The sequence below is a fragment of the Hypanus sabinus genome, chromosome 16, assembly GCF_030144855.1.
Source record: "Hypanus sabinus isolate sHypSab1 chromosome 16, sHypSab1.hap1, whole genome shotgun sequence".
NCBI lineage: Eukaryota > Metazoa > Chordata > Chondrichthyes > Myliobatiformes > Dasyatidae > Hypanus > Hypanus sabinus.
The window spans coordinates 34,752,535-34,774,040 of NC_082721.1; the positions used below are offsets into that span (position 1 = coordinate 34,752,535).

Below are 21,506 nucleotides of genomic sequence, written 5' to 3' on the forward strand. Positions count from 1 at the left end.
AAATGCATCACATATATATAGTTCACTGCAGCAACTTAACAAAGCTTCATCAACAGTATATCCCAAACCCACAGCCTCCACTACCTGGAAGGACAAGAGCAGCAGACACCAGGAATTTTGGGAATATTGGAGCTTGCATGTTCTCCTCCAAGTCATATTGTGATTCTTCTTTGGGAATATGCCTTTGATTATTCATTACCACTGGTTCAATTTCCTGGAAATCTGTACTCTACCTCTCTAGGGGAGTACGTTCATTACAGGGACACCAGCGGTTCAAAAAAACCCAACTCACACGACCTTCTCTTGGCCTATTATAAATCACCATCATGTCTTGGCCTTGTCATCAATGCCCACAGTCCGGAAATGAGACAAAACATGGCAAGAGAACATGCTCAGGATTTTTTTCTTTAAAAATAACACTACAGCAATGTAATTTCAATGAGGGTAAAGTAAAAGTTAAAAGTAGAGCAGTAGAGCAGAATTAAGAAGATGAAGAAAATTAGTGAATGAGACAAGGGCATCCTGGTTTAAGATGGCGCTGCAGAATACATTTGACAGCTCATTGGCAGTTCAAAAGACAAGAAATTTGACTAAAACATTACTAATAACACATTTTCTGAAGTAAGTCGTGATAAACTATCACTGCAAAAAATGAAGAAGCAAGTGGAGGTGAAGCTGATTAGAAGGTGCATCGCAAAGTCGAGATGCAACGTGTTCAAGACGGGGTCACAGACGGAGCTGGTATCACTGTTGGAGTTGGAGTGAGCAATTTGGAGAGGAGTCAAAGTGGAAGAGTTTTGCTGCCCGTCCACCTAACCCGGGTGCAAGGCTGGATCACTCCAAGCGCCGAGCCGATTTGCAGAGATCAAGAATAGCTTCGGGCTATGATGAACTGAAATCAAGGCTTGGGCCTACTCTGACAGGGCTCAATCTGGCTTGAAATACTGGTGTGTGTGCGTGTTTTCCCTCTTTCTCAGTGCAGTAGTGTTATGGTCTTTCTTAGTTCTCAATTAGGTTCTTCTGGTCTCTTGCTTTGTGGCTGCCTGCAAGCAAACAGACCAGGAGGAGGAGGAGGAGGACGAGGAGGAGGACTAGGAGGAGGAGGAGGAGAAGAAGAAGAAGAAGCCCTTAACTCCAAGCGGAGTCATCGGGATGCCATGGTGACAGCGTTTCCTTTTAGCAGGCTTTCTTATTTTTACGGGGCCGGGTTGCCAGCTCGACGCTCAACCCAGCATGGATGGAAAGTGTGCAAGGGAGGGAGCCGGCTGGATTTGAACTCGCGAGCCTTCGCTCTGAAGTCTGGTGCTGATGCCACTACGCCACCAGCTGCAATTCTTCAATAATAAATGTACTTTAAATCTTTGAAGTAATCCACAGCCAGAAGGGAGAAAGGGGAAGGCTTGGTGAGGAAAAATTAATGGTTAAAGGAGTGATATCATGCTGTAGAACTTAGGATAGGTGAGAGTGGGTGGGGAAGTGAAATGTTCACTGGCTAAAGCAGAGTAGCCAAGCAAGGAAGAGTAATGCTGCAGGAGGGAGTGATCTCAAACGCATTCTTCAATATTAGTCTGCTATATCGGCACCTTTCTGTTATTACCTGTTTTGTTAAGATGCAAACCCATAGCCGGAAAGCATGATGAGAAAGCTTCAGTGAAAAGGCCCATGTATGGCCGTGCTGGTGTGAAAAGATTGGCAATGGCTGTGTCGTTCTGTGCAGGATGTATCTGCGTGGACATTCAAGCACAGAAAGACAGAGGAAATGGTTGGGAAATCACCAGCTTATAAAGAAGAAACTTGTATTTGAGGAAGTGTGAATTCCAAATGGCTTCAGAGCTGGCACACTCAAACAGTAGGAAGGGGTCAACATACTGAATCACGAGGAGGCCCTGAGTCAGAAAAGGGTGCCCATAATCTAGGCTATGGTGATGATATATGATGAGGCATGAACACAGGGAGGAGCATAAAGGAGAAGGACCACACAACATTACTGATATATTTAGAGAAGACTGAACCCTAGGGGACTCAGGGGGAAAGAAAGGAAACCTTGGACAGAAATCTTGCTGTGTACTTACTGTCTTTATTGAAGATTTACTGCGTTTATCTCTGTAATACTCAATAAACTCTCTGACTTAAGTAAAGAAATTGAGTTTGGACCTTGCAGACCACAATTTGACAATAACATGAGCTAAAATGGGTTTGTTCTTTTCTCTTTCTCACTCGGGTTGATTCATCGAAGAATACAAAGAAAAACCTTCGGTGCTGGGATTACAGTTCCTAAAACACTAATCAATATCCATTGGCTCCAGCCTCCTGATACGGATGCAATCATTCTGGGAAGCCCCAATGTGGCATATATATAGAATGAACATGAAACTTGTATAAATGTGACTGACTCATGCACAGTATTTACCTTTTGACAATTCCTCTGCAGCTGACTTTGTGCCCTCCTTAAGTTTAGGTTTTGTTAACCTCGTGATGAGCCCAGATGCATCTTTCATATAATACTAAACAGAATAGACAAAAATAATAGATTTGATGAGATATTTATCACACCGAATGGAATCGACCAGCGAGTCTTGAAATTGTGTCCTTGCCAAGAACCAGCACTGCAACATTACCACCAACGTCCTGAGCATTTATCGTCAATTACTTTGCTCTTTGCAAGCTACAGAAACTGGTGCACGCTTGTTTAAGTGTTTAATATTAGTGAGCCAACTTAAGGTACAGAATAATGTCTTTCCTGCCCATCTGTACAAAGTACCTTGCCACTAACCTACTTCCCCATTTCCTTCCTTTAGTGATATAGCATAGAACAAACGCTTCCATCCCAACGAATTACACTGCCCAACAACCCACCCATTTAACCCAAGCCTAATCACAGGACAATTTACAGTGACCAATTGACCTACTAACTGGTACGTCTTTGGAAAGTGGAGTTTCTGGAGGAAACCCACTCATTCATGGTAGGCTTACCACATAGGCCTACTAATTTCTGAGGTCAGGACGTGTTCGGCACAACTTTGTGGGCCAAAGAGCCTGTATTGTGCTGTAGGTTTTCTGGGTTTCTATTCTTCATGGGGAGGACGTGCAAACTCCTCCCAGACAGTGTTGGAATTGAACTCTGAACTCCAGTGCCCCAAGCTGTAAAAGCATTGTGCTAACTGCCATGTTACTGTGCCTGCCCAGTAGCTTGTATCCTCTTGTGCAACCTACCCTAGGCTTGTTTACAGAACAGCTCTGAGTACTACATCTCCGAGCCTGGTTGAAGAGAAGGCAGTTTGGTTCTTGTAAGGCATTTCTTTAGAGGTTCTGCAGGCTGTTTCTCACAACGCCCATCAAAAATCTACAGGTGTAGGTACACGGAATCAATGTCACCTTTCAGAGTTCTGCAGCACGGGGAGCATTTCAACAAGGGTTGCTATCAGTGTAATCCTGTGCTTCAGGGATGAGCCAAGTCCATTTTCCCTAGCTGCCTTGGAAAGTTAATTTGCTTGCTTATGTCATCAAAATCAGCCTTTAAATATCTAAAGGGTTTCATCCCTCTGAAATAGTTGAAGGCCAATCTACATAACTCTGGCGGGACAGGTATCTTTCTCTTGAACAGGATATGGTCTTGTGCGTCGGGCTTCAGTACAATATTCAGAATTAGTAACCCAATGCGACCTTCATCCTGCAGCTAATAGTACAGTGCCGGGCAGGGATTGGTGGGTAATGGTCAGTGCTGAAACCTGACAGCTTCTTCACCTTTCTTCCCCCCACCCTAATAACACGTGTAAATGTGGTTTCTATTTAGCCATTATTGTTATCTATAATACCTAAACAAGCTACCAGGGTGGGATGTACAAACATATTTCTGTGACATTTCTGTATGTAAGGGTATCAAATTTTGCATTCAGCATCTAAAATCATGACTAACTACTTCTGCATACTTCTCCACCCTGAGCAAGCTGGCACCTGTGCCTAACCCATACGACATTTAATCAAAACTGAAAATTATAACCATTAACCACAGCTTCAGATGTTTTCATTTCGTCATGCTTATTCCATCAGAGTGTGCTTCCTTCACGGCGAACTTTCTGCCTTGACCTAGAGCTGTCGTCCAAACTTCTATTATTTCCATGCAATTCTGTCACTGCTGACTCTCTCTTTTTACACTGTCCCTTGACAAAATGAGGTTATCGGAAACTCACATAATCCATATCCTCTATCACCACACCGTCTTCACCCATTGCCATTGTGTTGCTGAGATTCATCGAGAAATAATTCCACTTCAAAAGTTGTATCTGCTTTTTCTTTCCGAAAACTTCAAAGTATTTGCCTCACCATATCTATAATCTACTGCTAGTAATCTGCTACAGCACAGCAGGCCCTTCAGCCCACAATGTTGTACCAACCTTTCAACCTACTCCAAAAACATTCTACAGGTTCTCTCCCACACAGTCTTCCATGTGACTATCCTAAATGTCTCCTAAAGTACCTGCTTCTACCATCACCCTGGCAGTGCATTCCAAGCACTCACCACTCTGTGTAAAAAGAAAAACTACCTCTGACATCCCCCTATACATTCCTCTAATCACCTTAAAAATATACCCTCACATATTGACCATTGCCACCCTCGGAAAAAGACAGCAAGTGCCCACTGAGTTATTCCATCTTTGACTGCTGTGACCTCAGTGGCCTAATACCATATTATCATAAGATGTAGGAACAGGTGCAGGCCATTTGGCCCATCAAGTCTTTTCCACCATTCCATCATGGCTGATTTATTATCCCTCTCAACTCCATTCTCCTACCTTCTCTCCATAACCTTTGACACCCTGATTAATCAAGGACCTATTAATCTCCCCCTTAAATATACCCAATGACCTGTCCTGTGCTGCTGTCTGTGTCAATGAATTTCAGAGATTTACCATCCTCTGGCTAAAGAGGAAACCTGTTCTTAAAGCTCTCTATCTCTCTATTTACTCCCCTCCCCACAGAACCTACAAACCTCCCTCTGAATCTAACTCCTCTACAGTATAGTTTCTGCGGTGGGAAACCAGTCCATTCACACTGTTTATCAGGTGCAATGCTTCCCTACACCATTTCCCTGTCTTCGGAATCTTTTCCCCCCAGTGGGCTGGACCCCTGAGTGAACAAGAAAAACTATAAAGGCAAAGTGATTAAATAAGAACAGAGGATGATGTCAATACTCAGCAGGTCAGACAGCATCTGTGGGGAGGGAAACGGAATGAAGAACACAATCAGAAAGCCATCAGGATCTGAAGGACCCCCTACCTAAAACATTCACCGTTTCTCTTACCGGAGACAGGCCCTGACCAACTGAGCCTTTCCAACATTTTATGTTGTTATTAAAGCAGTGCCACCTTTGCTAAAGTTAACAAGAACAGAGGAAATATATTTCTAAATTTTTCCCCTGCATGAGCTTCCTAGTTTTACTACATCAGCTTTAAAAAGTCTGTTAGAAGGCAACTTATCTTCCCTTTTCATATCCCAGAAAACCACAGCCCTCTTTTCTTTATTTAATTTTGCTGAATGATGCTTCACTGAATTTAAACTTCCTCTGGGTTACTTTGTTTAATGAATTTCACAACACTACTTCTCAATATTTACACTCAGGCATTGTTAATGTTTCCATTACACTCTTGGTGACAAAATTAGACTGTTTAAATTTAGGGACAGGAGATGTTGATGATATTTAAACCATAGTGGTTTAAGTAGCATTGTAAATAAAGATAAAATGCTTCTCCTCTTGTCACCCACAAATTGGGGTCTTGGGTATGTAAGGTGGAGGTTGATTACAGTGAGATTCCTCCACTTAGAGTACAACTGTTTCCTGTGGCTTAAAACAAGCAGAATATTTCCATCCAGGCAGCACTGGTATACAGCCAACATCAGATCAGTCAGTCAGTACAGAGTTCCATTGACTTGGATATAAATTGTTCTCAGAAAGAGGAATTTCCTTCATCGTTCTGAGATCCAGCAAGTTGAAGGAAAGAGTCATATTCTGGTGCACAATCCTTATCTCATCTTCAAGCTCCAGTTTCTCTCCTTAAGGGTTGTGTTTTAAGAAAGTTATAGAGTCATAGAACACCGCAGCACATAAACAGGCCTTTTGGCCCATCTAGTCCATGCTGAACTATTATTCTGCCTAGTCCCATCGACCTGCAGCTGGACTACAGCCCTCCCATCCATGTACTCGTCCAAATTTTTCATATATGTTAAAATCAAACCTGCATCTACCACTTCTGCTCCTGCTCGTTTCTCACTCTCAGCACCCTCTGAGCGAAGAAGATCCCCAGAAATATTTCACCTTTCACCCTTAACCCCTGACCTCTAATTCTAGTGTTGCCCAACCCCAGTGGAAAAAGCCTACTGGCATTTAGCCTTCTATTCCCTCCTTATATCTGTTCACTGTACTTCTATGAGTATTCTTGTGCATTATAATCTCCAGAGATAACACCCGTCTTCCTTCTCCATGGCTCCCAATGCTGTCTCTCAGATACATCCATCCAGTGACTCTGCTCCCCACCTTTCTCCTGCTTCTGAAACCATCAGCCTTTTAAAGTCCAAGATTGCCAAAAACTCTAAAGACAGTAAAGATCATCTCCGTGACCAGTAGTTTACAAAATCACTATATATGTTTTAACCACTTCACTTTCATTAAGGATTCAGATTCAGTTGAATGTTTCTTGTGAAATAACTTTTAAATATTGCATAATAACTGTTGAAATAACATGATGATCAGATTGAGTTTCAGCCAAAGATTAAATTGGTCACTGAGCAGAAGGTAATGTGTTTGATCCCTAGATCTGACACAATGACTTTGGATAGAGTAGGACATCACATCTGGATCAGGGAATGAGATTAATTGGGGATCCTATTCCTGCCTGTCAGATACTGACTATTGCTGGAGATGATGACTGGATCAGGCATGATAGTGGTGCCTGATTTCATTGGTTAGCCTGCCCAGAGTAAACTCTTGCACAATGTTCTGTTCCTTGCTGCACAGCATGAGGCATAGAGGAAGTGTTACTTCATGCACATTTCCTCAGATGTCTTGCTGTTATAATCTTACGTTGTGCAATGCAAAGAGGCAGCATGGACAATTGGATAACCTACCTCAATGAGTTCAATCAGGTTGTAAAAATAGTTTTCTTCATCGATTGTTAATTTATTGTCTTGATAGATAACACGATAGTGACTGACTTCCTCCTTTGTGCTCACACAAAGCACATAGTCACCAGGATGTCGAATGGACTCCCGCACCAGGAAGAGGCCATCTTCTGCGGGCTGGAGCACCTTCACTGCATCTTCGCCACTGATCTTCCCATGGAACCACCTCACAAAGAGTGAAGAACAAGCAAGTGTGAGCCAGGAACCCAAGTCTTTTGTCAACTGTCTCTTATGTAGCTTAGCGCCATATTTCCCCATGAAACAGGGCCTAACAACTGAATGTATCCTGTTGTGACTACAGAGTGGAAAATGGAAAGAGTAGATGGTCCAGACTCCATCTACCAAAGACAAGGCTCAATTAAAGGACATGAATAGAAACTCAAAATTAGAGGGTGCAAGAGTGAAGTAGGTAACCTTAGAGCACAACTTGGGACCAGTCCATATTCTCTTGTTCACAGAGCTACAGATACACGAGATAGACAAACCAGCAGCCGATACTGGGTAGACTGAAAATAATTTGGAGATATCCGTATATTAGCATGTAAGTATATTTAAATGTGATTTTAAGATTAATGCCGTTATAGTACAATAAGAAGGTGAATCATACGGCTAACTTGGTAACATTTATGTGTCATGCTTCATCTCAGTTTAAAGACAACTGGCATGATAAAGATGCTCCGAAAGCAGGTGAGTTTATGCTTCATTCCCCACTAAAAAATGCATGAATAACCCAGTAGGCTGTAAATAAAACAGCTAAAATAACTGACTGGAGTGCGACTATGAGAAACTCAGCTGTTCAGAGTATGACGATTCCTTGATTAATGTAGAAAATGTTGGAAGAACCATACGTTCTTGAACCACGGAGAGAACTTATTCGTCCCACTGTGGATATACCAGTGCTTTGAAAGACTGGTTCTCCTGCTCCAGCTCCTCCAATTCTCCTGCTCTTTCTTCGGGTGATGTAAATTTTATCATTAAAATTATCAGCTCTACTTTGAACTTTACTACCAAATTCAGTTACACCAATTGTTCATGCAGTGCATTCAGACCATAATATTATTATATTAATTGTCTGAGTAAAATACTTTCTCCTTGACTTTTATGCTGATGTTTTCCTAAATCTGTGTCCCTGTTTATCAGAGTTTTATTTCATGACTGTGAAGGAGGCAGCAGCCTCATTTAAAACACTTCATGTAGCTCTGGATCATTGATTAGAGAACAAGTTCACAAAAGGTAACTTTCCTTAAAGAACTTATTTGAATTCGAGATGGGCTTAAAGCAGGAGTCTCTCTGAAATAGGCTGTCACCCAACCCCTGAACCCAGCAGAGTTTTCAAGCCCAGCGACATTGATTCATCACTAGACACTATCATTTCTTCCACTAAGTGGAAGATAATTGGATCTACCAGGTGAAAGAGCAGTTTACTTGGAGATGTTTCAAGTTTATTAAACTGGATAACTGTTCTCAGTCTTATGCTCTCTTCAGTGGGGAGATCCATCTCTATTCACTTTACAAGAATAATCCCTAGCTTCAGGTCACCAGTTTTTTTAATCCTCCTCCTGACCTTCACTCAGAGCCCCTGCTGCACTGTTCTAAGGAAGCTCAAAGGAAGATCTAGGAAAGGGATGGACCCCTTTTGATTGGCCAAATCACAGCATTCTGGACTCAGCATTAAGATCAGAAAGTTTTTTTTTGTTACTTGTCAGGCAAGATTGCTTTGGAAATCTCTCCAAGCCCATATAGGATTTCTTCATGCATCTGATGATCTACTTTTCTTAAAAAAAAATCTTTTTCTTCCCCTTCACATTACTGACTTTCCATTTTTATTTCTTCTTCCCCTCTCTCTCTTTTTTCTGAATGTTCTAAAATCTGTCACAGCCTGTTCTTTTTTCAATTCTAATGAATATTTATTCAGATTTATTCATCTGGTGTACATCGTTAAAAACTAACACACTTGAGGATGTGCTGGGGACTGGAAAAATCATGCAAACCTCTGTTTCTCTCCGCTGGCTTCCTGTGCTACCAGCTGGGTAAGCAGTAGGAAGTGTCATGGTGCCCTGTGCTCTGAAGAGGAACATCTTCAGCTAATGTGAACCGGTCTGTATGGAGGGACAGCTTCCTGGACAGTTCACAGGACGGAGATCTACGTTCTTGTTAGTTTTTCCATGGTACTTGATGCACCATCAATAACTCTCGGAGACAGGAGGCGAACAATAGGCTTTTATTAGCAGCAAGAGACCACCACACAACATCCTGGAGACTGAGGGAGGAGCAGTGCCTCCAATCGCCTTTATACAGGGGTCCGTGGGATGAGCCACAGGAGCAGTCAGTAGAGGGGCGTGTGCAGACAGGTATATGTAGTTTACCACATTCACCCCCCCTTTGTTTTAAAACAGAGTCCCCATGGGGCGAAGTTTCTTACAAGTATATTTACAGGTTAAGTCTTTCAGGCGGTCGAATCTGTCGCTGTTATTTATGTGGCACCGGTGACGGTGGTTGTGCTGGCTCTGGCCTGATTTGAGGTGCCAGCCCGTTAGGCATCGGTAATCCCTCATGCGTGTGCGAGGCACCCGGTATGGGAGTGTCGTGAGGAGTCTGTGTAGGGCTTGGTGTGCGCAGTGTCTCGTGGGCATACACCTCGGTGGGTACGGGGTTCATAGTAGTCACCGTGGAGTGTTCGGGGTAGTGGTCTGGTGCTCCTGCAGGCGCCAGGTCGCGGACGGAGACCGTGTCCTCCCACCCATCAGGTAAGACCATGTAGGCATACTGGGGGTTCGCATGAAGTAGGTGAACCCTCTCGACCATTGGGGAGTATTTATTGCTCCTCGCATGTTTCCGGAGCAGCACTGGCCTTGGGGACGTCAGCCAAGCCGGTAGGGTGGTCCCAGTAGCAGACTTACTGGGAAAAGAAGAGTCGCTCATGAGGGGTGGTATTGGCGGACGTGCATAACAGGGAGCGGATGGAGTGGAGTTCCTTGGGGAGGACCTCCTGCCAGCGAGAGACCAGCAATCCCTTTGACTTAAAGGCTTTCCACACAGTGGCATTCTCCCTCTCCACCTGTCCATTTCCCTGGGGATTATAGCTCGTGGTCCTACTAGTAGCAATACCCCTAGCCAGCAGGTACTGGCGTAGCTCGTCACTCATAAACGAGGACCCTTTATCACTATGGATATAGCAGGGATATCCAAACAGAGTGAAGAGCTGGCGCAGGGCTTTTATGACGGATGTGGCAGTGGTATCGGGGCAGGGGATGGCAAAGGGGAACCGCGAGTACTCGTCGATTATGTTGAGAAAGCAGACATTGCGGTAGATGGAGGGAAGGGGGCCCTTAAAGTCGACACTCAGCCGCTCAAAGGGGTGGGTGGCCTTGATAAGTTGCGCCTTTTCAGGATGGTAGAAGTGCGGTTTGCACTCAGTGCAGACTTGACAGTCCCTGGTCATCGTCCTGATGTCCTCAAGGGAGTAAGGCAGGTTCCGGGCTTTCAAGAAATGGTAAAGGCGGGTGACTCCCGGGTGGCAAAGACCTGCATGGAGGGCATATAGCTGGTCGAGCTGTGCACTGGCACACGCTCCCCGGGATAGGGCATCAGGGGGTTCATTGAGCCTTCCAGGCCGGTACAGGATATCATAGTTGTAGGTGGAGAGTTCCATTCTCCACCGCAAAATTTTATCATTTTTGATTTTGTCCCGCTGTTGGTTGCTAAACATGAACGCAACTGAGCGCTGGTTGGTCAGCAAGGTGAACCTTTTGCTGGCGAGATAGTGCCTCCAGTGCCTAATAGCTTCCACTATGGCCTGGGCTTCTTTCTCTACCACAGAATTTCAGGGCCTTGAAGGGTACGAGAGAAGAATGCTACCAGCCTTCCTGCCTGATTGAGGGTAGCAGCCAGCACAAAGTCGGAGGCGTCACTCTCTACTTGAGAGGGAATGGTCTCGTCCACCACTTGCATCGTTGCTTTGGCAATGTCCCCTTTAATGTGGCTAAAGGCCGCATAGGCCTCGGCTGAGAAGGGAAATGCGGTGGACTTGACCTGGGGGCAGGCCTTGTCTGCGTAATGAGGGACCCATTGGGCGTAATAGGAAAAGAAGCCCAGGCACCGTCTGAGGGCTCTGAGGGTGGTGGGAAGAGGGAGTTCCAACAGGGGGTGCATATGGTTGGGGTCAGGGCCAATGACCCCGTTCTCCACGACATACCCAAGGATAGCAAGTCGGGCGGTTCCAAACACACACTTGTCCCTGTTTTAGGTAAGGTTAAGAGCTTTGGCCGCTTTGAAAAATCGTTGGAGGTTGGAGTCGTGATCCTGCCAGTCGTGACCGCAGATGGTGATGATATCCAGATATGGGAACATGGCCTTCAGTTGGCACTGGTCCACCATCCAGTCCATTTCCCGCTGGAAGACAGAGACACCATTTGTGACACCGAAGGGGACACGCAAGGATGCCGCCTGCCTCGAAGGTGGTGTAGGGGCAGTCCTCCGGGCAGATGGGGAGCTGATGGTAAGCGGATTTCAGGTCTATGATCGAGTACACCTTATACTGAGCTATCTGATTGACCATATCCGCGATGCGGGGTAGGGGGTACACGTCAAGCTGAGTGAACCTATTGATGGTCTGGCTATAGTCCACGACCATCCTATTTTTCTGCCCTGTCCGAACAACGACCACCTGGGCCCTCCACGCACTTGGGCTTGGCTCAATGATCCCCTCCCTGAGCAGCCGCTGCACCTCCGACTGAATGAAGGCCCTGTCCCCCACACTGTACCTCCTGCTTTTACTTGCCACAGGTTTACAGTCGGGGGTCAGGTTGGCGAACAGCGGTGGGGGAGGGATCTTGAGGGTGGAGAGGCTGCAAGTGGTGTCAGTAGCGCGGCTGGTGGCATGGTGTTGGGTGGGATGTGTGGGTCGGTGTGTGTGTTTGTGTGTGTGTGGGGTCAGTAGCGGGGTATATGACGAAGCCCCACAAAACTGAGGATTTCTGACAGTGATTGGTGGGAGGGGCCCGTCATACTCCATTGTCACACTTTTCAGGTGGCTCTGGAAGTCGAGCCCCAATAGCACAGGGGCACACAGTTGAGGCATGACCAGTAATGCAAAGTCCCGATATTCTGTGCCCTGCACCACCAATGTTGCTACACAACCTCCCCGGATGACTGTGGAATGTGACCCAGAAGCCATGGTGACCCTCTGGCTTACCGGCTGTGTCACGAGTCCGCAGCATTGCACCGTGTCCGGGTGAATAAAACTCTCAGTGCTGCACGTGTCAAACAGGCAGCTAGTCCTGTGCCCCTCCACCAGGATGTCCATCATTGACCATGAAAGCTTTGGTGGAGTGCTTTGGTCAAGGGTCACGGAGGCCAGAGTTGAATCGCCGTCTTGGTGTCCGGTAAGCACCCGTGGGTTGGAGGCGGGGCGAGGTGGCACCGACAAAGATGGCCACCCCATGCCTCGCATGAGGCAGGCAGGCAAGATGGCGGCGACCAAGATGGCAACCCCCATGCTTCGCACGCGGCGCTGCTCGACCCCGCCCGTGGTTTAGACTTACAGGCCTTGGCGAGGTAGTCCTTCTTTCCGCAGCTGGAGCAGGTAGCTTCTCGGGACGGGCAACGTTTTCGGGGGTGCTTTGAGTCTGTAGAAGTAACACTGCACGGACTTGCGACTGGCAGCAGCCATGGTTGACTCGCTGGCGGGTTGCGGCGACTGCACGGACTCACGACTGGCAGCAGCTGAGGTCGATTCACCAGCGGGTAGCAGGGTCTGCAGCGTCCATGGGACTGGTGGGAGATCACGCGGCTGGACAGCGTCAGCGTTGTGCAGAGCAGCCTCCAGCGTGTCAGCCAGCTCGATCGCTGACTGTAAGGTAAGATCGGCGTTTTCCAGCAGCTGCTGGTGCACGTACACTGACCTGATCCCCGTAATGAAGGCGTCTCTTACTAGCAGCTCCGCATGTTGTTCTGCCGTCAGTCCCCTGCAGTCGCAGGCCCGCATGAGTGTCTTTAGGGCTCGGACAAACTCAGCGCTTGACTCTCCGGCCCACCGCTGCCGCGTCACTAAGCGATGTCTTGTGTAGACAGTGTTCACCGGCCACAGGTAATGTCTTTTGAGGGCGTCCAGTGCCCCTTGGTAGGTCGGCAGGTCCCTGATTAGGGAGTATACCCTCCGACTGACTCTGGAGAAGAGAACTCTGTGTATGGTAGCAGACTCAGTAACGTGAATTTCTTCCAGGCACGATTGGAAGCATGCAAGCCAGAGTTCAAAGGCAATGGCTGCTTCGGGAGATTGAGGATCAATGTCCAATTTGTCTGGTCATAAAATGCTCTCCATGTTTTAAAATTGCTGCTAATAAAATTGATGCACCATCAATAACTCTCGAAGATGGGAGGCGAATGATAGGCTTTTATTAGCTGCAAGAGACCAGGACACAACATCCTGGAGACTGAGGGAGGAGCAGTTTCTCCAATCGCCTTTATACAGGGGTCTGTGGGAGGAGCCACAGGAGCAGTCAGCAGAGGGGCGTGTCCAGACAGGTATATGTAGTTCACCACAGTACTACTGGATAAAGAAGGGAAGAGTTCTCCTCACCTTCAGACCAATTCTTAACCTACCATACCCAAAGCTAGTAAGCAGAAGAGGTACTTACGGCATGAGGCTGATTTTGGGGTCGACCCGAATGGCTTCACGCTCACGTAATTTGTTTCTGGATATCAGCCCTTCCTCCTGGGTCTTGTTATTCTTTGCCCGAAACAAACCCTTATTCTGCTTAAAATAAATGGAACACTCCCAGTGAACTAATGAAATTAGATGATACATAGTTCCTTTCTGTCATTCATATGCTCAGAAAACCATCATTATTTCTGTCATCTTCCCCCTTCCTTTCCAGTCCTGAAGAAGTGTGTTGCCCCAAAATGTCGACTGTTTATTCATTTCCAAAGATGCTGCCTGGCCTGCTGAGTTCCTTCAACATTTTGGGTGTGTTGCTTTGGATTTCCAGCATCTGCAGAATCTCTGTGTTTAGTATTTCTGTAATCCTAGCTCAACCACACATTGGTGCTGGACATTTCCAAGTGTTCATTCTAAGCTCTCAAGACCCAGATTGGACTCTCCTCCACCTTTCTACATGTCCACAGTTTTGAAATCATTGCCACTACTTTTTTTAAACTTGATATTTCCCAGTAGCTCCTCACTTTTCCCATCATCTGGTAATTCTTTGGATCGATTGGGATGTGTAAATAGGTGAGCTGACTCAAACAAACTGGAATTGGGATCTCTGAACAGGGATACAAGTGCAGAGCTCATTGGAATGAACTGGCCATTTGACAGGGATCTATGAATGGGAAAGTTGATGGGATATGGAAATGGAAGAGTTGATGGGGAAGTATGATTGGGAGGGATGCACAGATCCTCGTTGGAATATTTGGCTCATTTTGAGAGGAGGCCAGGCTGGAGTTAGGGAAGAGGAAGGTGTGATAAATAAAAGATCTCCACAACCATTTTCTTGAGGTGGATCTCTACAAAACAAAGAGCACGTGCTCAAAAATGCAAAGCATTAAACAAATGCTCCATTCTCTGTGCATCTCAGTCAGCACTCTTTATATCCCAAAAACCTCCCCAAACTGAATGCAAAGTTCTGATTCCCTTCCATTAGGTGCCATTTGAACCACTGAGTATTTCCAGTACTTTCTCTTTTTATTTCAGATTTCTGTCATCTGCAACACATGGATTTAGTATTGGAGAAGAATGCTCTTTGGTTAACACATACTCACATTAACAACCTCAATAATTGTCAGGATATCTCCTTTGCGAAATGATAGCTCATCTTTCTTAGAGGTTTTGTGATCACACTTAGCTATACATTGTGTGCCACGATCCCAGCCTTTCTGCAAAAATAAAAAAAATTTTAAAACAGAATTATTAACTGTATTTAAAAGGAAAATGCACCACAGCTCATGCTGATTGCATTGCTGGGATGCAAGCAACTTCTTGGAAGGCCTAACGTCAGGATTAAACCTTCACATCCCAAAATTTACCATCACATGCAGGAAAATCTGTGACTCTGAGCCCAACTGCTCCTCCAACACTGGAATGAGAGAATAAACTTGTCTAAACTGCTTCTTCCAACTGTTATCCAATACAAAATACTTGCTTATGGGCACCTGCAGTGATGTTTGCAGGATGATAATGTGGTAAACTGGATGAGCAAAGTTGCAGGTGGCAACTTTGGGGGTGTAGTAGTCAGTGAGGAAGACTATCAAAGCTTGCAATCAGATCTGGACCAGCTGGGAAAATCGGCTAAAGAAATGGCAGATGGGATTTAATGACAGGTATGAGGTGTTGCATTTTGGGAGAACAAACCATTGTGTGGGACTTACACAGTGAAAGGTAGAGCACTAAGGAGTGTGGTAGTACAGAAGGATCTGGGAATATAGAGCCATAATTCCTTGAAAGTACATAAAGTCGTAAAGGGAGCTCTTGGTACACTGGCCTTCAAAAATCAGAATATTGAGTTAGGATGTTATGCTGAAATGTATAAAACTTTGGAGAGGACAAGCTTGTAGTACTACAGTGTGTAGGTCTGGTCACCTACCTACAGGAAATGCATCAATAAAATTGAAAGAATACAGAGAAAACTCACAAGGATGTTGCTGGGATTTGAGGATCGGAATTATAAGTGTAAAAGGGGTTTCTTTTTTTTTCTTTGTTACTGTTGGGAAAGGGTTTCCTTTTGTTAACTAGCAGGAATGCTAATTTACTGATAACGAGAATGGTATTCCTTTGTAAACCAAATGGGGATTAATGTTCTTTCTTCTGAGTCTGTAAGCTTTTGGGCAGATCGGCGCAAGGGGGTTGAGAGAGAGGACGCAATGCTCTAAGCTGGGCGAGGATCGGACCCCAAAGGGGGGTCCGAGGCCGGGAGATTCTCCGAGGAGGGGGGGGGATGAAGCTAGATGTGCTTGGTTGACCACTCGGAGGGTCCTGAGCTGTTTGGAGAGTCGAGGAGTTCGGAGGGTCCTGAGCTGCGAGTCGAGGAGTTCGGAGGGGATTGAATGGTGGCCAGAAGACTTCAGTAATTGAGCTCCAACGGTTGTGCACGAAGTGGTTTGGACTTTGATAAATTTGGCGCCTTTTCTTTAATTTTCTCTTCATATATACTGTATCGTTATTAATCACTTAGTTATAGTAACCTTTATAAATTGTACTCATTTAATCGCATATGGTGTGCTGTCTGTTTTTGAGCAAGGCGGGGACATCACACAGCATCCACGCCAGCTGATTACCCAGTTTGGCGGGGCGAAAGGCTGCTCCCCCTAGACGAGAACGAACTGAGCGAGCCTGAGGCGACACAGGGGTTTACATTGTGGGGTGCTCGTCTGGGATTGATTTCTGTGGAAGCTGTGTGATCACCCTCTTTAAATTTTGTCTGCGGCGAAGAGTTGGTGTGCCTTTGTGGGTGTGCGATTGCTGGTTATCGCTGCGTGTGTGTTGGGTGGGGTGGCTGCTGTTGCTAGCCTGGAGGTCATTGTTCGAGTTCCAACTAGTGCTGACGAAATGGTGATGGGACCATGGGTTGTCCGTACTGTTTGGAGAGTGAGGAGTGACAGGTTGGGATGTTTCATCAGTGGTGGGCTCCGCCCGGTTATTGGAATAATGTCCAGCCCTAAAGGGGCGGAAGCGTGGGCGGAGCGGACCCCTCAGTTGTTGGGTGAGTGGCAGTGCTTGGCTGAGGAAAAGCGACAGGGACGGGTTGGTGACTTTGTTAGAACTGTCGGGCGCAATTACCTCGAAGTGACCGCTGCCAGTTCTGGGAAAGTGTGGGAAAATGCGTGTGGTTCGACTGGAAGTCAAATGCTGCAGCTGGGGGGCTTATCATATCCGTGGCAGGAGATTGGTGGGAAGTTTTTAGGGTATCCCTTTTTGCCTAGGGGGCAGATAAATTGCTTGTGGTGCAAAGGGGATCTGTCAAGGGGATCAGTTGTTCCGTTGATTCGAGAGGTGTCGGGAAACTTAGAGGAGGCCCAGTGGGGGAACGGCTTGGGATCTCTGGGGGAGCACGTTCCCCGCAATGTACCAAGGAACTCCCGAAAGGAACAGACTCTATTCCTGAAGGCTTAGAGGGGCCACGCGCACAGGTGTTGTTACGGATGGATGGAAGTCAAGTTAAAGCCATCCTCGGCACCGGGGTGCCGGTTAAGTTGCTGTACAGTTTGTTTCATAACCGTTATTGGAAGCATTTACCCTTGACGACATTGAGAACACTGGAGATTCGGGGTACCAGTACCGGTGATTATCCAGACGACGGTTGTTGGTCAGTGAAAATGGAGTTCTTGGAGGCAAATGTGGAGGAGACTAAGGTTCATGAATCGTTAATGCTGATGTGTCCGGACCCTGCTGAGACGGGCAGCGTTTCTGTTCTAGAGAGAACCAATATCCTGCTGGTGCGCTTGGGGGCCTGCCCGGAGGAGGTGGGTGAGCGCTGTTTGGAGACATTGTCGATGCACCCAGAGTTTCGAGCTGCTTGTGTGGACGTGTGTAGCAGCATTGGGCCGATACCGAATTCAAACAAGAGCCAGTGGTGGTACGGCCTGGGGGAAGTATCTGAGGGTGAGACCCTCTTAGTGGACGCTGCGAAATACCACGAGGGAGCGGAGTTGACTGCTGAAGATACCTCGGAGAGAGAGAGAGGCGACTGGCCCCTGAAGCCGTGGGAGACGTAGGCAGCGTGTGTGTGGATTATATTGCATTGAAGAAGCGCACTGTCAGTGACCAGAATATGGCCCTGAGGGCCGAAGAGGCGATGGCCTGTCTGAGTGGTGTGAAGTGGTTTAAGGTGCTGGATCTGAGGAGTGGATGTTGCCAGATCCGGATGAGTGGGGCCAACAAGGAGAAGACGGCCGTTATAAATTCCCTAGGAGTCTTCGGGTCCGAAAAGATGCCACAGGGCATATCTGGAGCCCTTGCAACCTTCCTGCTGGGCAGGTGGAAAACCATAGGGGATGTGGAGGCGTTTGGAGTTTTGGTGTATGTGGATGATCTCTTGGTATTTGGATTTGCCTCAGGAGAATATGAAGTGAGGTCGTTGCAGGAGCAGCTGAGAACTACCGAGTTAAAGTGTTTTTGGGACACGTGCCAGGGCTGGCGAAGGTCGCAGCTCGTGAGAGACTGTCTCTACGGAATCAAGTTTGATATGAAGACGGAGAGACTGGAGAAAGTGATCTGGAACCATTTGGAAGACTTACAAGTTGGAGAGAATGAAGAAAGTTGTCTGACTGAGGGTAATAGCAAACTGAGAACCCGGAGAGGGGAGTTTGCAGAGGTGAAGAAATTACAGACAAATCTCAGAAGAGAGAAGCGGAAGCTTGAAGGGATCCTGAAGATGACCATCGACAGTTCAAATGAAGTGCAAAACCTGAAAGTTGATCTGGAAGAAGTCATGAGAAAGAAAAAGCTGGAGAGAAGTGCAGTGAATACTGAACAGGAGGCTGAAGAGACTGCGGGAGCAGTGCAGGCCACGTGTTTCCATTTGGAGAAGATCAAACAGCAGCTACCGATCACAAGAATGAGGAAGAATACAGATTCGATGGATGATGTGCTGGATGTGTGGTACATGCTGCCTTTTGCTGACTTTCCCTCGATTGAGGAAGAGACCTTTGGCCCTTCTCCCATTGAGTCAGGTGTAGCGGGGAGGGTTACTGTGTGGGGAGGAGATGTCACTGTTTGTGCTTGGGTTACGGTGTGTTGGCAGGAAAGGTGGCGAGTTATTTAGTAGTCATGAGGACATGACTTTTATTTGGTGGAGGAAGTGTGTAAAGGGGGTTTCTTTTTTTTCTTTGTTACTGTTGGGAAAGGGTTTCCTTTTGTTAACTAGCAGGAATGCTAATTTACTGATAACGAGAATGGTATTCCTTTGTAAACCAAATGGGGATTAATGTTCTTTCTTCTGAGTCTGTAAGCTTTTGGGCAGATCGGCGCGAGGGGGTCGAGAGAGAGGATGCAATGCTCTAAGCTGGGCGAGGATCGGACCCCAAAGGGGGGTCTGAGGCCGGGAGATTCTCCGAGGGGGGGGGGGAATGAAGCTAGATGTGCTTGGTTGACCACTCGGAGGGTCCTGAGCTGTTTGGAGAGTCGAGGAGTTCGGAGGGTCCTGAGCTGCGAGTCGAGGAGTTCGGAGGGGATCGAATGGTGGCCAGAAGACTTCAGTAATTGAGCTCCAACAGTTGTGCACGAAGTGGTTTGGACTTTGATAAGTTTGGCGCCTTTTCTTTAATTTTCTCTTCATATATACTGTATCGTTATTAATCACAGTTATAGTAACCTTTATAAATTGTACTCATTTAATCGCATATGGTGTGCTGTCTGTTTTTGGGCGAGGCGGGGACATCACACAGCATCCACACCAGCTGATTACCCAGTTTGGCGGGGCCGAAGGCTGCTCCCCCTAGACGAGAACGAGCTGAGCGAGCCTGAGGCGACACAGGGGGTTACATAAGGAAAGGTTATTTTTATTTCTCCCTGGAACGTAGGAGAATGAAGGGAGAGTTGATGAAGCTATAGAAGATTATGAGGGGTATAGATAGGGTAAATGCAAGCAGGCTTTTTCCACTGAGGCTGGGTGACATTAAAACTGGATGTCATAAGGGAGAAGGGGAAGTAGTGAAGATGAGTAGGATCTGAGGGGGTTCATCTTTACTCAGAGGATCGTGTCAGAGTGGAAGTGGTGGATACAGGTTCAGTTGCAAGACTTGAGAGAAATTTGGATAGGTACGTGGATAGGAGAGGTATGGAGGGCTATGGTCCAAGTGCAGGTCAGTTGGACTAGACAGAGTAACAGTTTGGCACAGACTAGATGGGCTGAAGGGCAGGTTTCTGCAATGTAGTGTTCTGTGACTCTATTTATGTGATAGTTAAAGAAACATTTCACAAATTATTGCTGAACACAAAGGATACTATAGCACCCAGTCCTGTTTTACCCAAACTTTCACGCACACATACTTCAGCAACCATTCTGAATGCTCCTGACCAGCTCCTTTCACAGGTTCAGAGTCAATCAACAGAGAGGATACTGCAGAACTCCAACTCACCACAGACATTTTACTCCACCTCTCTCCTCATGGACCAGCTCAAAGCACAGACAAAATTATTTTCCTGAAGGAACAAATGAGAAAATAATTGTGATCTACGTACATTGATTTATCTCTAATTATATTAGCCGTTAAGTGAAGCTGCTATTTTAAAATTTGTGACTACTAGCTTGAGAAACTGCGCTATTCTGTGAACTAATCTGTGAAATACTTTTAGCATCATAAATCAGCAAATAGATTGTAATGTCTCCCCTCTTGCTGTGAAACAGGGGAACACCTTTTTCCCTTATTCGGGAGAGAAAGAACCTGTGGTATGTCAAATTACAAGGAGAATGAGTAGTCCTTGGGGTACTGCAAGTCTGTGTCTTTATTGATGCTTTTCTGCACACTTCAGCGCTCGGAGGGTGCCGATGCTTTTTTGCTGGTGGGGGGGGGGATTGTTGCCTTGGGGCTGCTTGTGTGGGGGGGGGGCAAGCTGGAGGGGGTTGAGGTTCAAACATTTCAATTGTCATTCATGCTTTGGGGCACTCCTGTTTTCATGGATGTTTGCGAAGAAAAAGAATTTCAGGACATATATTGTATACATTTCTGACATTAAGTGTACCAATTGAATAATGGAACATTGATCAGCTACTGCAATAAACATCAACATTTCTTTAGAATTCTTCATCTGTGATTTATATAATACAGGGAATCTCAACGCAAGGAAAAACAACTTAATGCAAATTCTCCCATAGCTTTTTTAAAATATTTTTTGAAGACAGCAATAATAATAATAAAACAATTCACTGTGTTCATTAATGACTGGATCAGAATCAGAATCAGGTCTATTACCACTGACTTGCGACATGAGTATCGTTCTGCAGCAGCAGTACAGTGCAAGACATAAAAGTTATTATTATAGGTTACAATAAATAAATATTGCAAAATGAGGTTATGTTCCTTGGTCATTCAGAAATCTGATGGCAGAGGGGAAGCAGCATTGAGTGTGGGTCTTCAGGCTCCTAAAGGTAGTAATGAGATGGTGGCATGTTCCGGATGTCGAGGGTCCTTAATGATGGATGTCACTTTGTTGAAGGATCGCCTTTTGAGGATATGGTACATAGTCTATTTGTTTACTTATGGATGGTGTTAGGGTGAATATTCATGGAAATAAAAGAATTATACAAAGTGGCAGTAAAGCAATGCAATATGGATGGCTATAAAGAAATGGATATTTCTGACTTGTGGACCAAACATAGGCAAAATTTCCTTCT

At 46.0% G+C, this 21,506-nt stretch overlaps 1 protein-coding gene across 3 annotated transcripts in view; it reads right to left on the reverse strand.

The window, feature by feature from the left end:
• matk (megakaryocyte-associated tyrosine kinase) overlaps positions 1–21,506 on the reverse strand; it is a 71,962-nt gene that overhangs the window by 23,080 nt on the left and 27,376 nt on the right. For 2 of the 3 annotated variants that reach the window (XM_059991551.1, XM_059991550.1), the window contains exons 2-6: positions 20,251–20,314; positions 14,938–15,051; positions 13,815–13,933; positions 7,123–7,342; positions 2,411–2,504 (exon numbers count right to left, since the gene is read on the reverse strand). In XM_059991551.1, the coding sequence (XP_059847534.1) occupies positions 2,411–2,504; positions 7,123–7,342; positions 13,815–13,933; positions 14,938–15,051; positions 20,251–20,259 (556 nt within the window). In that variant the 5' untranslated portion in view covers positions 20,260–20,314. The remainder of the gene's footprint in view (positions 1–2,410; positions 2,505–7,122; positions 7,343–13,814; positions 13,934–14,937; positions 15,052–20,250; positions 20,315–21,506) is intronic. The other variant, XM_059991552.1, reaches the window with a different exon arrangement.